Source organism: Geospiza fortis, unplaced genomic scaffold (assembly GCF_000277835.1).
Source record: "Geospiza fortis unplaced genomic scaffold, GeoFor_1.0 scaffold51, whole genome shotgun sequence".
NCBI classification, from domain to species: Eukaryota; Metazoa; Chordata; class Aves; order Passeriformes; family Thraupidae; genus Geospiza; species Geospiza fortis.
In genome coordinates, this window is record NW_005054801.1 from 21,617 (window position 1) to 35,527 (window position 13,911).

Genomic DNA, 13,911 nt, shown 5'->3' on the forward strand with positions numbered 1-13,911 from the left:
AAAAAATCCCTAAAAATTCCCCCAAAATCCCCCAAAAATTCCCTAAAAAATCCCTAAAAATTCCCCCAAAATTCCCTAAAAATTCCCCCCAAATTCCCCAAAAATTTGCCCAAAAAATCCCTAAAGAAGCCCTAAAAATTCCCCAAAAATTCCCTTAAAATTCCCCCCATATTCCTCAAAAAAACCCCAAAATTTAAAAAAAATTCTCTAAAAAATCCATAAAGATTCCCCCAGAATCCCCAAAAATTCCCTAAAAATTCCCTTTAAATGCCTCAAAAATTCCCTTAAAAATCCCAAAAATTCCCCCAAAATGCCCCAAAAATTCCCCAAAATTCCCAAAAAATTAAAAAAAAAATTCCCTCAAATTATTTATCCCCTAACAATCCCCAAATATGAAAAAAACCCCAAATTTAAGATTTTTTTTTTCCTCCCCAGGATCCCAAAACCTGACCCGGAGCTGTCGGAATTTGGGGAATTTGGGATTTTTCCCCCCAAAAAATCCGGGATAAACTCGGGACGAGATGCAGGAGAGCTACGAGAGCGTCATTTCCTTGGGTAAGACCCCAGATTTATTAATTTTGGGATAAAATTCATTAATTAATAACCCCCAAATTGAAATGAATTGGGTTTAATTAAAAAATCAGAATTCAAACCCCAATTCTGGTCGGATTTTCCTTGGGTAAAACCCCAAATTTCCTTGGATTTCTCCTTAGTTTGGGATCAAACTCTTCATTAATAACCCCAACACTGAAAATTAATTGAGTTTAATTAAAAATTTGGAAATAAAACCCCAATTCCGGCCCGATTTTCCGGGATTTTGGGGTTATTCACCCCAAAATTTGCCCAAAATTTGGGGATTTCACCCCAAAACGGAGCCGGGATTGGAAAATAAACTCTGAAAATTCCCAAAATTCCCCAAAAATTCCCGTCTTTTCCCCCCAAAAAGCCGAGGAGATCGCCATCAGTTGGCCGCGGATCACCGCGTTCGCCGAATCGCACCGGAGACGCGGCCTCAGCGCCGGTGAGTCAACGGGGCTTGGCCAAGAAGGGGTTGGGCTCTTCCAGTTGGCCAACGCAACCATGAATGGGTTGGGCTCTTCCAGTTGGCCAACCCAACCAAGATTTGGGTTGGGCTCTTCCAGTTGGCCAACCCAACCAAGATTTGGGTTGGGCTCTTCCAGTTGGCCAACCCAACCAAGATTTGGGTTGGGCTCTTCCAGTTGGCCAACCCAACCAAGATTTGGGTTGGGCTCTTCCAGTTGGCCAACCCAACCAAGATTTGGGTTGGGCTCTTCCAGTTGGCCAACCCAACCAAGATTTGGGTTGGGCTCTTCCAGTTGGCCAACCCAACCAAGATTTGGGTTGGGCTCTTCCAGTTGGCCAACCCAACCAAGATTTGGGTTGGGCTCTTCCAGTTGGCCAACCCAACCAAGATTTGGGTTGGGCTCTTCCAGTTGGCCAACCCAACCAAGATTTGGGTTGGCCAACGCAACCAAGAGAGGGGTTGGATGTCCTGGGTTGGTCAATCCAACCTAGATTGGGTTTGGACTCTTCCAGTTGGCCAACCCAACCAAGATCCCCAAAAAAATCCCTTCTGGGGTCGCCCAGAATTTCCCCAAATTTTTGAGATGTTGAGGTTCTCAAACCCATCCAAGGTCCCCCCCCAAAAAAACCAAATTCCCCCAAAGACCCCCCAGAAACACCAAAATCCCCCAAACCCCCCAAAATCCCCAAAACCTCGAAACATCCCAAAGACCCCCAAAGTCCTTGCAAGACCCCAAAACCCACCAAGAATCCCCAAAACTCCCCCAAGGCCTCTCCAAGATCCCAAATCCCCCCCAAATCCCCAACACTCCCAAAATCTCCAAATCCCCGAGGAAAACTCAAGAAACTCCAACCCCGCCCCCTCCGGTGCCACGATTGCGGCAAATCGCTGGCGCTGCCGAAACGCCGGCGCGGGGCGGAACGACCCCATAAGTGCCCGGAATGTGGGAAGAGTTTCAGGTTGAGCTCGAGTTTGGTGACGCATCAACGGCGGCACGCCGGCGAAAATCCCTACAAATGTCCCGACTGCGGGAAATCCTTCAGCGTCGGCTCGGCGTTCATCCAACACCAGCGCGTCCACGCCGGCGCGGCGCCGTGCCGGTGCGGGGTTTGCGGGAAGAGTTTCCCGGCGAGTTCGGGGTTGGTGAAGCATCAGAAAGTTCATTTGGAGGAGAAACCCTACAAATGCGGCGATTGCGGCAAAGGGTTCAACTGGAATTCCCATCTGGAGCGGCACCGGAGGATTCACACCGGCGAGAAACCCTACGAGTGCCCGGAATGTGGGAAGAGTTTTTCTTGGAGCTCCCACTTGGATCGGCATCGCCGAACCCACGCGGCGGCGGCGGCGGCGGCGGAATCGGGTGGGCGATGCGACGAGTGCGGGGCGGAATCGCCGAAATCGCCGGAATCGGGAACGTCTAAAAATCCCAAAAATCCCAAAATAGTCAAAACTCCTCGGGAATCGGCGGAGAAACCTCACAAATGCGGCGAATGCGGGAAGGGATTCGGCGTGGCCGCGGCGTTGGCGCAACACCGGCGCGGTCACAGCGCCGCCGGCAAACCCTACGCGTGCCGGGAATGCGGGAAAAGCTTTTCTTGGAGCTCCCACTTGGATCGGCACCGGCGAATCCACATGGGGGAAAAGCCTTTCCGTTGCGTCAGCTGCGGCAAGAGTTTCTCCCAAAGTTCCCATTTGGAACGGCACCGGAAAATCCACCGGGAGCCGTGCCGGGAATGCGGCAAAAACGAGGGGAAAAAAGGGGGGAAAAGCTTCCAGAAATTGCGGTGCCGGATTGTGGGGGAGGAGAAATGCGATGAGTGCGGGAAAAATTCGGGTTTAGGGTCGGGTTTGGGGTTGGGGTCGAATTTGGGGTCGAATTTGAAGGATCAAGGCACCCAAACGGGCGAAAAGCCCTTCGAGTGCCCGGAGTGCGGCAAAAGCTTCGCCCAGAACTCGGCGTTGGCCAAGCACCGGCGGATGCACACGGGAGAGAAACCCTACAAATGCCCCGAGTGCGGCAAAAGCTTCGGCGTCCGCTCCAACCTCATCAAACACCAACGCACCCACCTGGGCGAGAAACCCTACAAATGCCAAGATTGCTCCAAAGGCTTCATCCAGAAATCCGACCTCACCAAGCACCGGCGGATGCACACGGGCGAGAAGCCCTACGAGTGCCGCGAGTGCGGGAAATGCTTCAGCGTCTCCTCCAACCTCATCAAACATCAGCGGATCCACCTGGGCGAGAAACCCTTCCAGTGCTCCGAGTGCGGCAAGAGCTTCATCCAGCGCTCCGAGCTCACCATCCACCGGCGCGTGCACACCGGAGAGAAGCCCTACGAGTGCCGCGAGTGCGGGAAGTGCTTCAGCCGCAGCTCGCACCTCAACCGGCACCGCCGCACCCACGGCAAAGCCGGCATTGCCGCCGCCTCTTCCTCCTCTTCCTTCTCGTCGTCGTCTTCTTCTTTCTCCTCTTCTTCTTCCACCTTCTCCTCCTCCTCCTCCTCGGCCTTCCCGGCGTTCCCGGGCTCCTCGGCTGTGCCGGCGCCGTTGGAGCTGCCCTGGGCGTTGGCGTTGCCGGGCCGGGCGTTCCCGGGGTTTCCGGTGGGTAATTAAAGGGAGGTGGTTAATTAGGGGGTGGTAATTAAAAGGGGCAGGGGAGATGGGGGAGGCTCATGGTGCTGGTGGGTTCCCAGTGCTCCCAGTGCCCAACTGGGCTTGGCCAACACAACGCCCATGGTTGAGTTGGGTCCCAAATCATTCCCATTCTAATTTGGTGCCCAATTAACCATCTCTAGTTAATTAGGGATGAATCCGTTCGTTAATTAAGTGGGGACATGAGGAATCCCCATCATCCCATGGTTCCCATCATTCCCAGTGCCCAACTGGGCTTGGCCAACCCAAGACCCAACCTTGGCTTGGTCCCATTGACTTCCCATTCTAATTAACGATCTCTAATTAATTAGGGGCGATTTCATTCATTAATTAAGTGGGGACATGAGGATTTCCCATCATCCCATGGTTCCGGCGGGTTCCCATCATTCCCAGTGCTCCCAGTGCCCAACTGGGATTGGCCAACCCAAGACCCCAGGTTGAGTTGGGTCCCAACTCATTCCCATTCTAATTTGGTGCCCAATTAACCACCTCTGATTAATTAGGGGTGATTTAATTCATTAATTAAGTGGGGAGACAAGGAACTCCCATCATTCCATGGTTCCCATCATTCCCAGTGCTCCCAGTGCCCAACTGGGCTTGGCCAACCCTAGACCCATGGTTGAGTTGGGTCCCAACTCATTCCCATTCAATTTCGGTGCCCAATTAATGATCTTTAATTAATTAGAGGCGAATTCATTCATTAATTAGGTGGGGACATGAGGAATTCCCATCATTCCATGGTTCCCATCATTCCCAGTGCTCCCAGTGCCCAACTGGGATTGGCCAATCCAACACCCAACCTTGGCTCAGTCCCATTGAACTCCCATTCTAATTAACGATCTCTAATTAATTAGGGGGTGGTTAATTGGTTAATTAATGACCGGAGGTGGAATTCCCAGCATTCCCAGTGCTCCCAGTGCCCAGCTGGGGTTGGTCAAGCCAGGAGTCAACGTTGGGGAAAAATGGGAAAAAGTTGGGAAAATGATGGGAAAAAATGGAAATTTATGGGAAAATGTTGGAAATTGATGGGAAATGTTGGGAAAAATGTGGGAAAATTTGGGGAAAAGTGGGAAAATGTGAGAAAGATGGGAAAATGTGGAAAAAATGATGGAAAAGAAAGGAAAAGAAAGGAAAAAATAAAGGAGGATAAAGAAGAATTGTGGGAAAATAATGGGAAAAAATGTGGGGAAATGTTGGGAAAATGTTGGGAAAATAATGGGAAAAATAAAGGAAAATAATGGGAAAAATAAAGGAAAATGATGGAAAAATGTTGGGGAAAATGTGGAATAAATATGGGAAAATAAAGGAAAAAATAAAGGAAAATGTGGAAATTACAGAAAGAATTTGGAAAAATAAAGGGAGATTTGGGAAATGTGAGAAAATCTGGAATAAATGTGGGAAAATAGAGAAAATAACGGGAAAATGTTGGGAAAATGTGGGAAAATTAAGGAAAATGTGGGAAAATGAAGGAAATTTTGGGAAAATTATGGAAAATTATGGAAAAACGTGGAATAAATGTGGAAAAAGAATTGAATAAAAATGGGAAAATGTGGAATAAATATGGAAAAAAAGTGGAATAAATATGGAAAAATAAAGGAAAATTTGGAAAATGTGGAAAACCACGTAAAACTACAGAAAAATAACGGGGAAATGGGGGAAAAGAATGGAATTTTTGGGTGGAAATTCCCATTTTTTGGTGGTTTTTCCCATTTTTGGGGTTTTTTTCCTGTTTTTTTCTGCGGCTTTTATTAAACTTTCGTGATTTTTCCCGTTTTCCCCCACGATTTCCTCCAATTTTTGGGGAGAATTTTCCCTTTTTTGGGGGTGCATTCCCAAATTTTTGGGGGTTTTTTCCCATTTTTTGGGGGAAGAATTTTCCCTTTTTTGGGTGATTTTTTTCTCCAATTTTTTGGGGAGAATTTTCCCTTTTTTGGGGGTGTATTCCCAAATTTTTGGGTTTTTTTCCCACCTTTTTTTGGAGATTTTTTCCCAATTTTTAGAGGGATTTTCCTGGGTTATTTTCCCCACCTTTTTGGGGGGATTTTCCCCAATTTTTGGGGTTTTTTTCCCTATTTTTTGGGGGGAATTGTTCCCATTTTTGGGAGATTTTTCCACCTTGTTTTGGGTGGATTTTTCCCAATTTTGGGGGGATTTTTGGGCCTTTTCCCCCATTTTTTGGGGAGATTTTCCCCCCATTTTTTGCTGATTTTTCCTGATTTTTTAGAGATTTCCCCATTTTTTTTAAGGAGAGTTTTCCTGGGGTTTTTGGGCGATTTTCCCCTTTTTTTGGGATTTTTTTCCCTTTTTTTGGGGGGGAGATTTTCCCAGGGAAAAACCATTTGGGATTGAGCTGAAAAAATGGAGATAAAACTCATCCCAAAAAGCGGGAAAATCCCCAAAAATAAACGAGAAAAAACCTAAAAATTCCCCAAAAAAGGGGGAAATAATCCCAAAGAAAGGGGGGAAAATTCCCCAAAAAATTCATGGATGAGAAGACAAAAAAAAACTTGGAAAAGAAGAAATTACAACAAGAAGGAATTTTATTGATATCAACATTTTTTTTTTCCAGGATTTTTTCCGCCCCAAAATTCCCAAATTCCTGAATTTTCCTGGAATTCCTGGAGGATTTTTGGGGAATTTTTTGGGGGGAATTTTGGGATTTTTTGGGGAATTTTTTGGGATTTTTGGGATGGGAAATTCCCAGGGCTGCCTCGAACTGGGGGGTTCTCATCACAGCCCCCCCCTTAAAAATTCCAGAATTCCAAAAAATTCCCAAAATTCCCGAAATTCCCAAAAATTCCTCACCCTCCCTTTAGTGCAATTGGGCTCCTGGCGCCGGTTTGGGTGGGAAAAGGGGAATTTTCCCCCAAAAAATTGGGAATTCTGGGGGGAAATTGGGATTTTTGGGGTGGGATTCCCAAAATCCTCAAATTTTGGGGGGGTTTAGTCCCAAAAAATCCGAAAGTTCCAGGAATTTATTCCAAAATTCCAAGGATTTATCCCCAAAATTCCAGAAATTTATTCCCAAATTCCAAGGATTTATTCCCAAAATCCTCTCCAGGAATTTTTCTGAGATTTTCCAGAATTTTGGGGGAATTTTTGGGGATTCCCTTGGGATTTTTTATTCCATTTTTTGGGGATTTTTTTTGGGAATTCTGTGGGATTTTTCACGAATTTTTGGGATTTCTTAAGGATTTTGTGGGATTTTTGGGGGATTTTGTGGGTTTTTTGGGATTTCTTGGGATTTCCTTGGGATTTTCAGGATTTCCTGGAACTCTCCAGGATTTTATGGGATCATTTGGGATTTTTCAGGATTTGATGGGATTTCCTCAGAATTTTTCGGGGAAATTCTCAAATTTTTCAGGATTTCCTTGGAATTTTATGGGATTTTCTGGGATTTTTTTTTTAATTTTTCCAGATTTCCCAAAATTTGATGGGATTTCCTTGGGACTTTTGGGATTTTTGGGATTCCCTTGGAATTCCTTGGAATTTTAAGGGATTTCTCTGGAATTCTTTGGAATTTCCTTGGAATTTTGTGGAATTCCCATGTGTTTTTTTGGGATTTCCTTGGGATTTCTCAAAATTTTCAGGATTTCCTCGGAAATTTGGGGATTTTCTTGGGGTTCCCTTGGAAATTCTTGGGATTTCCTGGAATTTTTTGGGATTTCCTTGGAATTTCTTGTGACTTCTGGGATCTCCTTGGAATTTTTGGGGATTCTTGGGATTTCTTGGGTTTTTGGGATTCCCTTGGAATTTTGGGGGATTTCCTTAATATTTCTTGCAATTTCCTTGGAATATTTTAAGATTTCCTTGGATTTTCTGTGGACTGCTTGGGATTTTTTGGGGATTTCCTTGGAATTTTTGGGGTTTTCTCAAAATTCTCAGCATTTCCTTGGCATTTCCTGGAATTTCAAGGAACTTTTCAGAATCCTGTGGGATTTCCATTGGATTTTTCGGAATCTCCCCAAATTTTTTTTGGTTTTCCCGGAACTCCCCCCTCCCCATCCCCCGGAATTTTTTGGGGGATTTTTTCCGCCCTCGCAATTCCCAACTTTTCCCGGGTTTCCCCTCCTCACAGGCTGACGCTCCGATGGTGCCGGAAGCTTCTCCGCCTCTCCGTGCCCTCGGCCAGCTCCTCGCTGTGCAGGCTCAGCGCGTCCGGAATTCCCGAAATTCCCGGGATTCCCGACAAATGTTCCACGGAGTCGAACTTCTGCAGGTCCGAGGCGATGGTCTGCAGGCTCAGCAGCGACAGCGAATCCCCGGAGGTCGACAATTCCCGCGGGATCCCCGGAATTTCCTGCGCGATCCCGGGAATTCGGAACGTTCCCGACGGGATCGAGCTGAGATCTCCGGGATTTTCGATGGAATTTTCTGGAATTTCACCCGAATTTTCCGGAATTTCACCCGAATTTCTGATGGGAATTCCAAGGTTTTCTCTTGGGATTCCGGGAGTTTCCGACAAAATCCCGGGAATTCGGAACGTTCCCGATGGGACTGAGCTGAAATTTCCGGGATTTTCACTGGAATTCCCGGGATTTTCACTGGAATTCCCAGGATGTTCAATGGAATTCCTGGGATTTTCTCTTGGAATTCCGGGGTTTTCTCTCGGAATTCTGCCCGTTCCAGCTGAGATTTCGTTGGGAATTCCAAGATTTCCTCTGGGAATTCCAAGATTTTCTCCAGGAAATCCAGGAATTTCAGGGTTTTCTCTTGGAATTCCGGAAATTTCTCCGGGAATTTCTCCAGGAATTCCGGGGATTTCATGGTTTTCTCCAGGAATTCCAGAAATTTCTCCAGGAATCCTGTGGTTTTCTCTTGGAATTCCGGGAATTCCTCTGGGAATTTCTCCAGGAATTCCGTGGATTTCTCCAGGAATTCTGGGAACTTCAGGAGTTTCTCTTGGAATTCCGCGGTTTTCTCCGGGAATTCCAGAAACTTCTCCAGGAATCCTGTGGTTTTCTCTTGGAATTCCGGGAATTTCTCCGGGAACTTCTGCAGGAATTTTGGGATTTCCACTGCGAATCCCGTGGGTTTCTCCGGGAATTCCGTGGTTTTCTCTGGGGATCCCGGGGATTTCGGGGTTCCCGGCTCCGCCCTCGGCCCCCAGGGGGTTTTCCCGGACGGTTTTTTTCCGGAGGATTCTCTGGAATCGCCGCGCGTGGATCTCCTCGCTGATCTGCTCCAGGTTCCTCAGGGCCACCGAGTAGCGCAGCTTGGCCTGGGCCACGGCCGCCTCCAGCGAGGTCACCCGGGATTTGTGCTCCTGGGAAAGAGAGAAATCCACGAGAATTCCCAAAAATTACAAAAAAAAGCCAAAAAATTTGGCGAAAATCGGTGAAAATTTGGCGAAAATCGGTGAAAATTTGGCGAAAATACATTAAAAATGGGTGAAAATACGTAAAAAATTGGGATTTATCCCCAAAAAATTCCCAGGAATTCATGAGGGTTCCAAGGAATTTCTGAAGTTTTTTTCCATCCATAAAAATGTGGAAAAAATCCCCAAAAATTTGGAGAAGATCAGTGAAAATTTGATGTAAATATGTAAAAAATTGGTGAAAATCCCTAAAAATTTGGGATTCATCCCTAAAAATTCTGAGGAATTCCTGAAGATTCCAAAATCCTGAAAATTCGTGTGGGAAATGCAAAAAATTTGGTGAAAATTTGGTTAAAATCACGAAAAAATTGTTTAAAATCACTGAAAGGTTGCTTTTATCCCAAATAATTCCAAGGAATTCTGGAAGATTCCAAGGAGTTACTAAAGAATCAAAGGGATTCCTAAAAATTCGGGAAAATCCAAAAAAATTTGATGAAAATCGGTGAAAATTTGGTTAAAATTCATTTGAAACTGGTGCCAGTGCCCCTCCCAGTCCATCCCAGTTCCCTCCCAGTCCCTCCCAGTCCATCCCAGTCCCTCCCAGTCCCTCCCAGTCCCTCCCAGTCCATCCCAGTTCCCTCTTTACCTCCAGCATCTCAAATCCTTCGCTCGCATCACTCCCAGTCCCTCCCAGTTGAACCCAGCTCCTCTCCCAGTATTCCCAGTTCCTCCCAGTGACCCAAACTGGTCCCAGTGCCTCTCCCAGTGCTCCCAGTGCTCCCAGTACCTCGAGCCTGAGGTTGAACTGGGCCTTGAGCTCCAAGCAGGGCTGGCTGCGGGCGATGTTGCGCCTCCCAGTGCTCCCAGTATCCCCAGTATCCATCCCCCAGTGACCCAAACTGGTCCCAGTGCCCCTCCCAGTGTTCCCAGTGCTCCCAGTACCTCGAGCCTGAGGTTGAACTGGGCCTTGAGCTCGAAGTAGGGCTGGCTGATGTCGCGCCAGGGATTTCTGCAGCCGCTGCACCTCGGCCTCGGCCTCCTGGCACAGCCGCGTCACGCGCTGGTGCTCCCGCTCGCTCCAGAGCCGCTCCTGCTCCGCCTCGTTCACCTGGGATGCACGGGATTCCCGGAATTCCCATGGGGAAGGGGAATTCCTGAAACATTCCCAAAAAACCCCGCGAAAATCGGGCGAAAAACGGTGAAAAAACGGTGAAAAAACGACGAAAAACGACGAAGAAACGACGAAGAAACGACGAAGAAACGGCTCAAAATGAATTCCAGGAATTCCAGGGAATTCCGGGATTTGGGTCTTCTCCAACCATCCAAGATCTTCTCCATCCATGCCAGGTCTTCATCCATCCTAAATTCCATCCCACCTTCTCCAAGCCATCCCGAATCTTCTTCAAACATCCTGAACCTTCTCCAACCATCCCAAACCCCATCCCACCTTCTCCAAACCTCATTCCATCTTCTCCAAACCTCATTCCATCTTCTCCAAACCTTCTCCAACCATCCCAAACCCCATCCCACCTTCTCCAAACTCCATCCCACCTTCTCCAAACCAGATCCCACCTTCTCCAACCCATCCCAAACCTTCTCCAAATCTTCTCCACCATCTCCAAACCCCATCCCAACTTCTCCAAACCTTGTCCCATTTCTCCCAAACCCCATCCCACCTTCTCCAAACCCCATCCCAACTTCTCCAAACCTTCTCCGACCCATCCCAAACCTTCTCCTAACCCCATCCCACCTTCTCCAAACCCCATCCCACCTTCTCCAAACCTCACCCCACCTTCTCATATCCCATTCCCACTTTCTCCAACCCATCCCAAACCTTCTCCATGCATCCCAAACCTTCTCCAACCCATCCCAACCCCCATCCCACCTTCTCCAAACCTTGTCCCACCATCTTCAGACCCCACTTCACCTTCTCCAATCCATCCCAAACCTTCTCCAAACCCCATCTCACCTTCTCCAAACTCCATCCCACCACGTCCAAACCTTCTCCAACCCCGTTCCCAGGGTTCCCACCTTCCTGGTGGCATGGTTGAGCATCTCCTGCCAGGTGGGGTCCAGGCGGTTCTTGCCGGTGCCCATGCCCTGCTCGGCCACGAAGACCATCTCGCGCGCCGCGTTGTGCATGCCCACCGCGCGCTCGTAGCGCAGCGCCGCCCGCTGCGTCTCCTGCTGCGCCTGGGACAACCCAAAGCCGGGAGTTTTGGGACCTTCTCAGGGTGGGTTTGGTGGTGGGATGGGGTTTGGAGAAGGTGGGATGAGGTTTGGAGATGGTGGGATGGGGTTTGGGATGGCTTGGAGAAGGTTTGGGATGGTGGGAGAAGGTTTGGGATGGTTGGAGAAGGTTTGGTGAAGGTGGGATGGGGTTTGGGGATGGTGGGAATGGGCTTGGAGAACGTTTGGGATGGATGGGATGAGGTTTGGAGAAGGTGGGATGGGGTTTGAAGAAGGTTTGGGATGGTTGGAGAAGGTCTGGGATGGGGTTTGGAGAAGATGGGATGGGGTTTGGTGAAGGTTTGGGATGGGGGTTGGGATGGGGTTTGGAGAAGGTTTGGGATGGTTTGGAGAAGGTGGGACAGGGTTTGGAGAAGGTGGGATGGAGTTTGGAGAAGGTGGGATGGAGTTTGGAGAAGGTTTGGGATGGTTTGGAGAAGGTGGGATGGAGTTTGGAGAAGATCTGGAATGGTTGGAGAACGTTTGGGATGGATGGGACGGAATTTGGGACCAAAATTCCCATTTTCCCCGGTGTTTTTGGCCGTTTTTCCCCCATTTTTCACCGATTTTCACCATTTTTTTCCCATTTTCCCCCTTTTTCCCCCCATTTTTCTGGTACCTCCTTGGCACTCCTGTTGACCTCATAACGGACACAAATTCCCATTTTTCCCCCAATTTCTCCTGCATTTTTGGGGATTTTTTCCCATTTTTGGGGATTTTTTCCCATTTTTGGGGTTTTTTTCCCATTTTTTCACCAATTTTCCCCTTTTTTTTTTCTCTTTTCCCGTTTTCCCCCTTTTTTGCCCCGTTTTTTACCTCCTTGGCTCTCCTGCGTGCCTCGTAGTAGGGCCGGGCTCTCTCGATGCAGGTGCCCAGCTGGGAGCCCTGAGAGTTCAGCTTGCGCGCCGAGTCCGAGAGGATGCGGCGATAGCGGGAACGGGCGGCCTGGGAACCGGCGCGGGACTGGTTTGCACTGGTTTGGACTGGTTTGGGACTGGGAACCAGTGCGGCACTGGTTTGGACTGGTTTGGACTGGTTTGGGACTGGGAACCAGTGCGGGACTGGTTTGGACTGGTTTGGACTGGTTTGGGACTGGGAACCAGTTTGGGACTGGTTTGGACTGGTTTGGGATTGGGAACCAGTTTGGGACTGGGAAACAGGGACTGGAAACCAGTTTGGGACTGGTTTGAACTGGGACAGACTGGGAGAACCAGTTTGGGATTGAGAAAACCACTTTGGAACTGGGATGGACTGGGATAAACTGGCTTAGGGATTGGGAAAACCAGTTTGGAGTTGGTTTGAACTGGTTTGGGATTGGGAAAACCAGTTTAGGATTGGTTTGGACTGGGAAAACCAGTTTGGGACTGGTTTGGACTGGTTTGGGATTGGGAAAACCAGTTTGGGATTGGTTTGGATGGGGAAAACCAGTTTTGGACTGGTTTGAACTGGTTTGGACTGGTTTGAACTGGTTTGGGATTGGGAACCAGTTTGGGACTGGGAAACAGGGACTGGAAACCAGTTTGGGACTGGTTTGAACTGGGACAGACTGGGAGAACCAGTTTGGGATTGAGAAAACCACTTTGGAACTGGGATGGACTGGGATAAACTGGTTTGGGATTGGAAACCAGTTTGGGATTGGTTTGGGATTGGGAAATGGGGACTGGGAACCAGTTTGGGATTGGGACGAACTGGGACGAACTGGGATGAACTGGGACGAACTGGGATGAACTGGGACAAACTGGGATGGACTGGTTTGAACTGGTTTGAACTGGGACTCACATCCAGCTCCAGCTCGCCCCGGTTGATTTCAGCGTTGGCCTCGTTCAGGTGCTCCAGCTCCTCCTGCAGCCAAAAAATTTGGGATAAAAACCCCAAAAATTGGGAAAAAAGAGCCCCAAAAAAATTTGGGATAAAATCCCAACGATTTGGGAAAAGGGAGAAAAAAATCACCACAAAATCTCTCCCAAAATCCCAAATTTGGGGGATTTTTCCCCAAAATTCTCCTCAAAAGCCCCAAAAATTCCCCCCAAATCTCAGAATTTTGGGATTTTCCCTCAAAATTCACCCCAAATCCCAAAATGTCCCTCAAGAACCCTCAAAATTTGGCCCCCAAATCCCAAAATTTCTGGGATTTCACCCAAAATAATTGAATTTGGACCCAAATCCCAAAATTTCTGGGATTTGCCCTCAAAAAATTCCAAAATTTGGACCCCAAATCCCTCAAAATTCAAAAATTTAAAGCCCAAATACCCTAAAAATAAAAAAATCCCAAATTTTCTGGGATTTTCTTTCCAAATCCCCAAAATTTGAACCCCAACCCCCCCCAAAAAAATTAAAAAAAAAAAATTAAAAAATCGAAAAAAATCCCAATTTTCCAGAATTTTCCTTCCAAAAAATTAAAAAAAAAAAATTAAAAAATCGAAAAAAATCCCAATTTTCCAGAATTTTCCTTCCAAAATCCCAAAATTTCCACCCCAAAGCCCCCAAAAATTCCAATTTTTCGAGGATTGTCCCTCTAAAACCCCAAAAATCAAAAATAAAATTTAAATATTTAAAAAAATGTTTAAAAAATCCAAAAAAATCCCCCCAAAACCCCAAATTTTCTGGAATTTACCCTCAAAAAAAAAAAAAAAAAAAAAAAAAATTCCACCCCAACCCCCCCCCCCAA

The 13,911-nt window shown here is 47.5% G+C and overlaps 2 protein-coding genes and 1 long non-coding RNA gene across 3 annotated transcripts in view; 2 read left to right on the top strand and 1 right to left on the bottom strand.

Moving 5' to 3' along the window:
- The window catches only part of LOC102035259, a 1,948-nt gene extending 848 nt beyond the window's left edge, over positions 1-1,100 (top strand). Inside the window, exons 2-3 of the long non-coding RNA XR_004082758.1 lie at positions 436-555; positions 947-1,100. This is a non-coding gene — a long non-coding RNA (uncharacterized LOC102035259). The remainder of the gene's footprint in view (positions 1-435; positions 556-946) is intronic.
- A 408-nt stretch (positions 1,101-1,508) lies between these two features.
- On the top strand, positions 1,509-4,679 carry LOC115949137 (zinc finger protein 345-like). Its single transcript, XM_031065480.1, has 2 exons — positions 1,509-1,517; positions 1,814-4,679. Exons 1-2 carry the CDS (start codon positions 1,509-1,511, stop codon positions 3,656-3,658), a joined length of 1,854 nt encoding a protein of 617 aa, XP_030921340.1. The 3' UTR covers positions 3,659-4,679.
- Positions 4,680-6,927: 2,248 nt separating this feature from the next.
- LOC102035427 (SH3 domain-binding protein 5-like) overlaps positions 6,928-13,911 on the bottom strand; it is an 8,458-nt gene continuing 1,474 nt past the window's right edge. Inside the window, exons 2-7 of the mRNA XM_031065481.1 lie at positions 13,023-13,092; positions 12,060-12,188; positions 11,046-11,207; positions 10,013-10,122; positions 9,802-9,865; positions 6,928-8,963 (exon numbers count right to left, since the gene is read on the bottom strand). Coding sequence (XP_030921341.1) covers positions 7,770-8,963; positions 9,802-9,865; positions 10,013-10,122; positions 11,046-11,207; positions 12,060-12,188; positions 13,023-13,092 — 1,729 coding nt within the window. The 3' untranslated portion in view covers positions 6,928-7,769. The remainder of the gene's footprint in view (positions 8,964-9,801; positions 9,866-10,012; positions 10,123-11,045; positions 11,208-12,059; positions 12,189-13,022; positions 13,093-13,911) is intronic.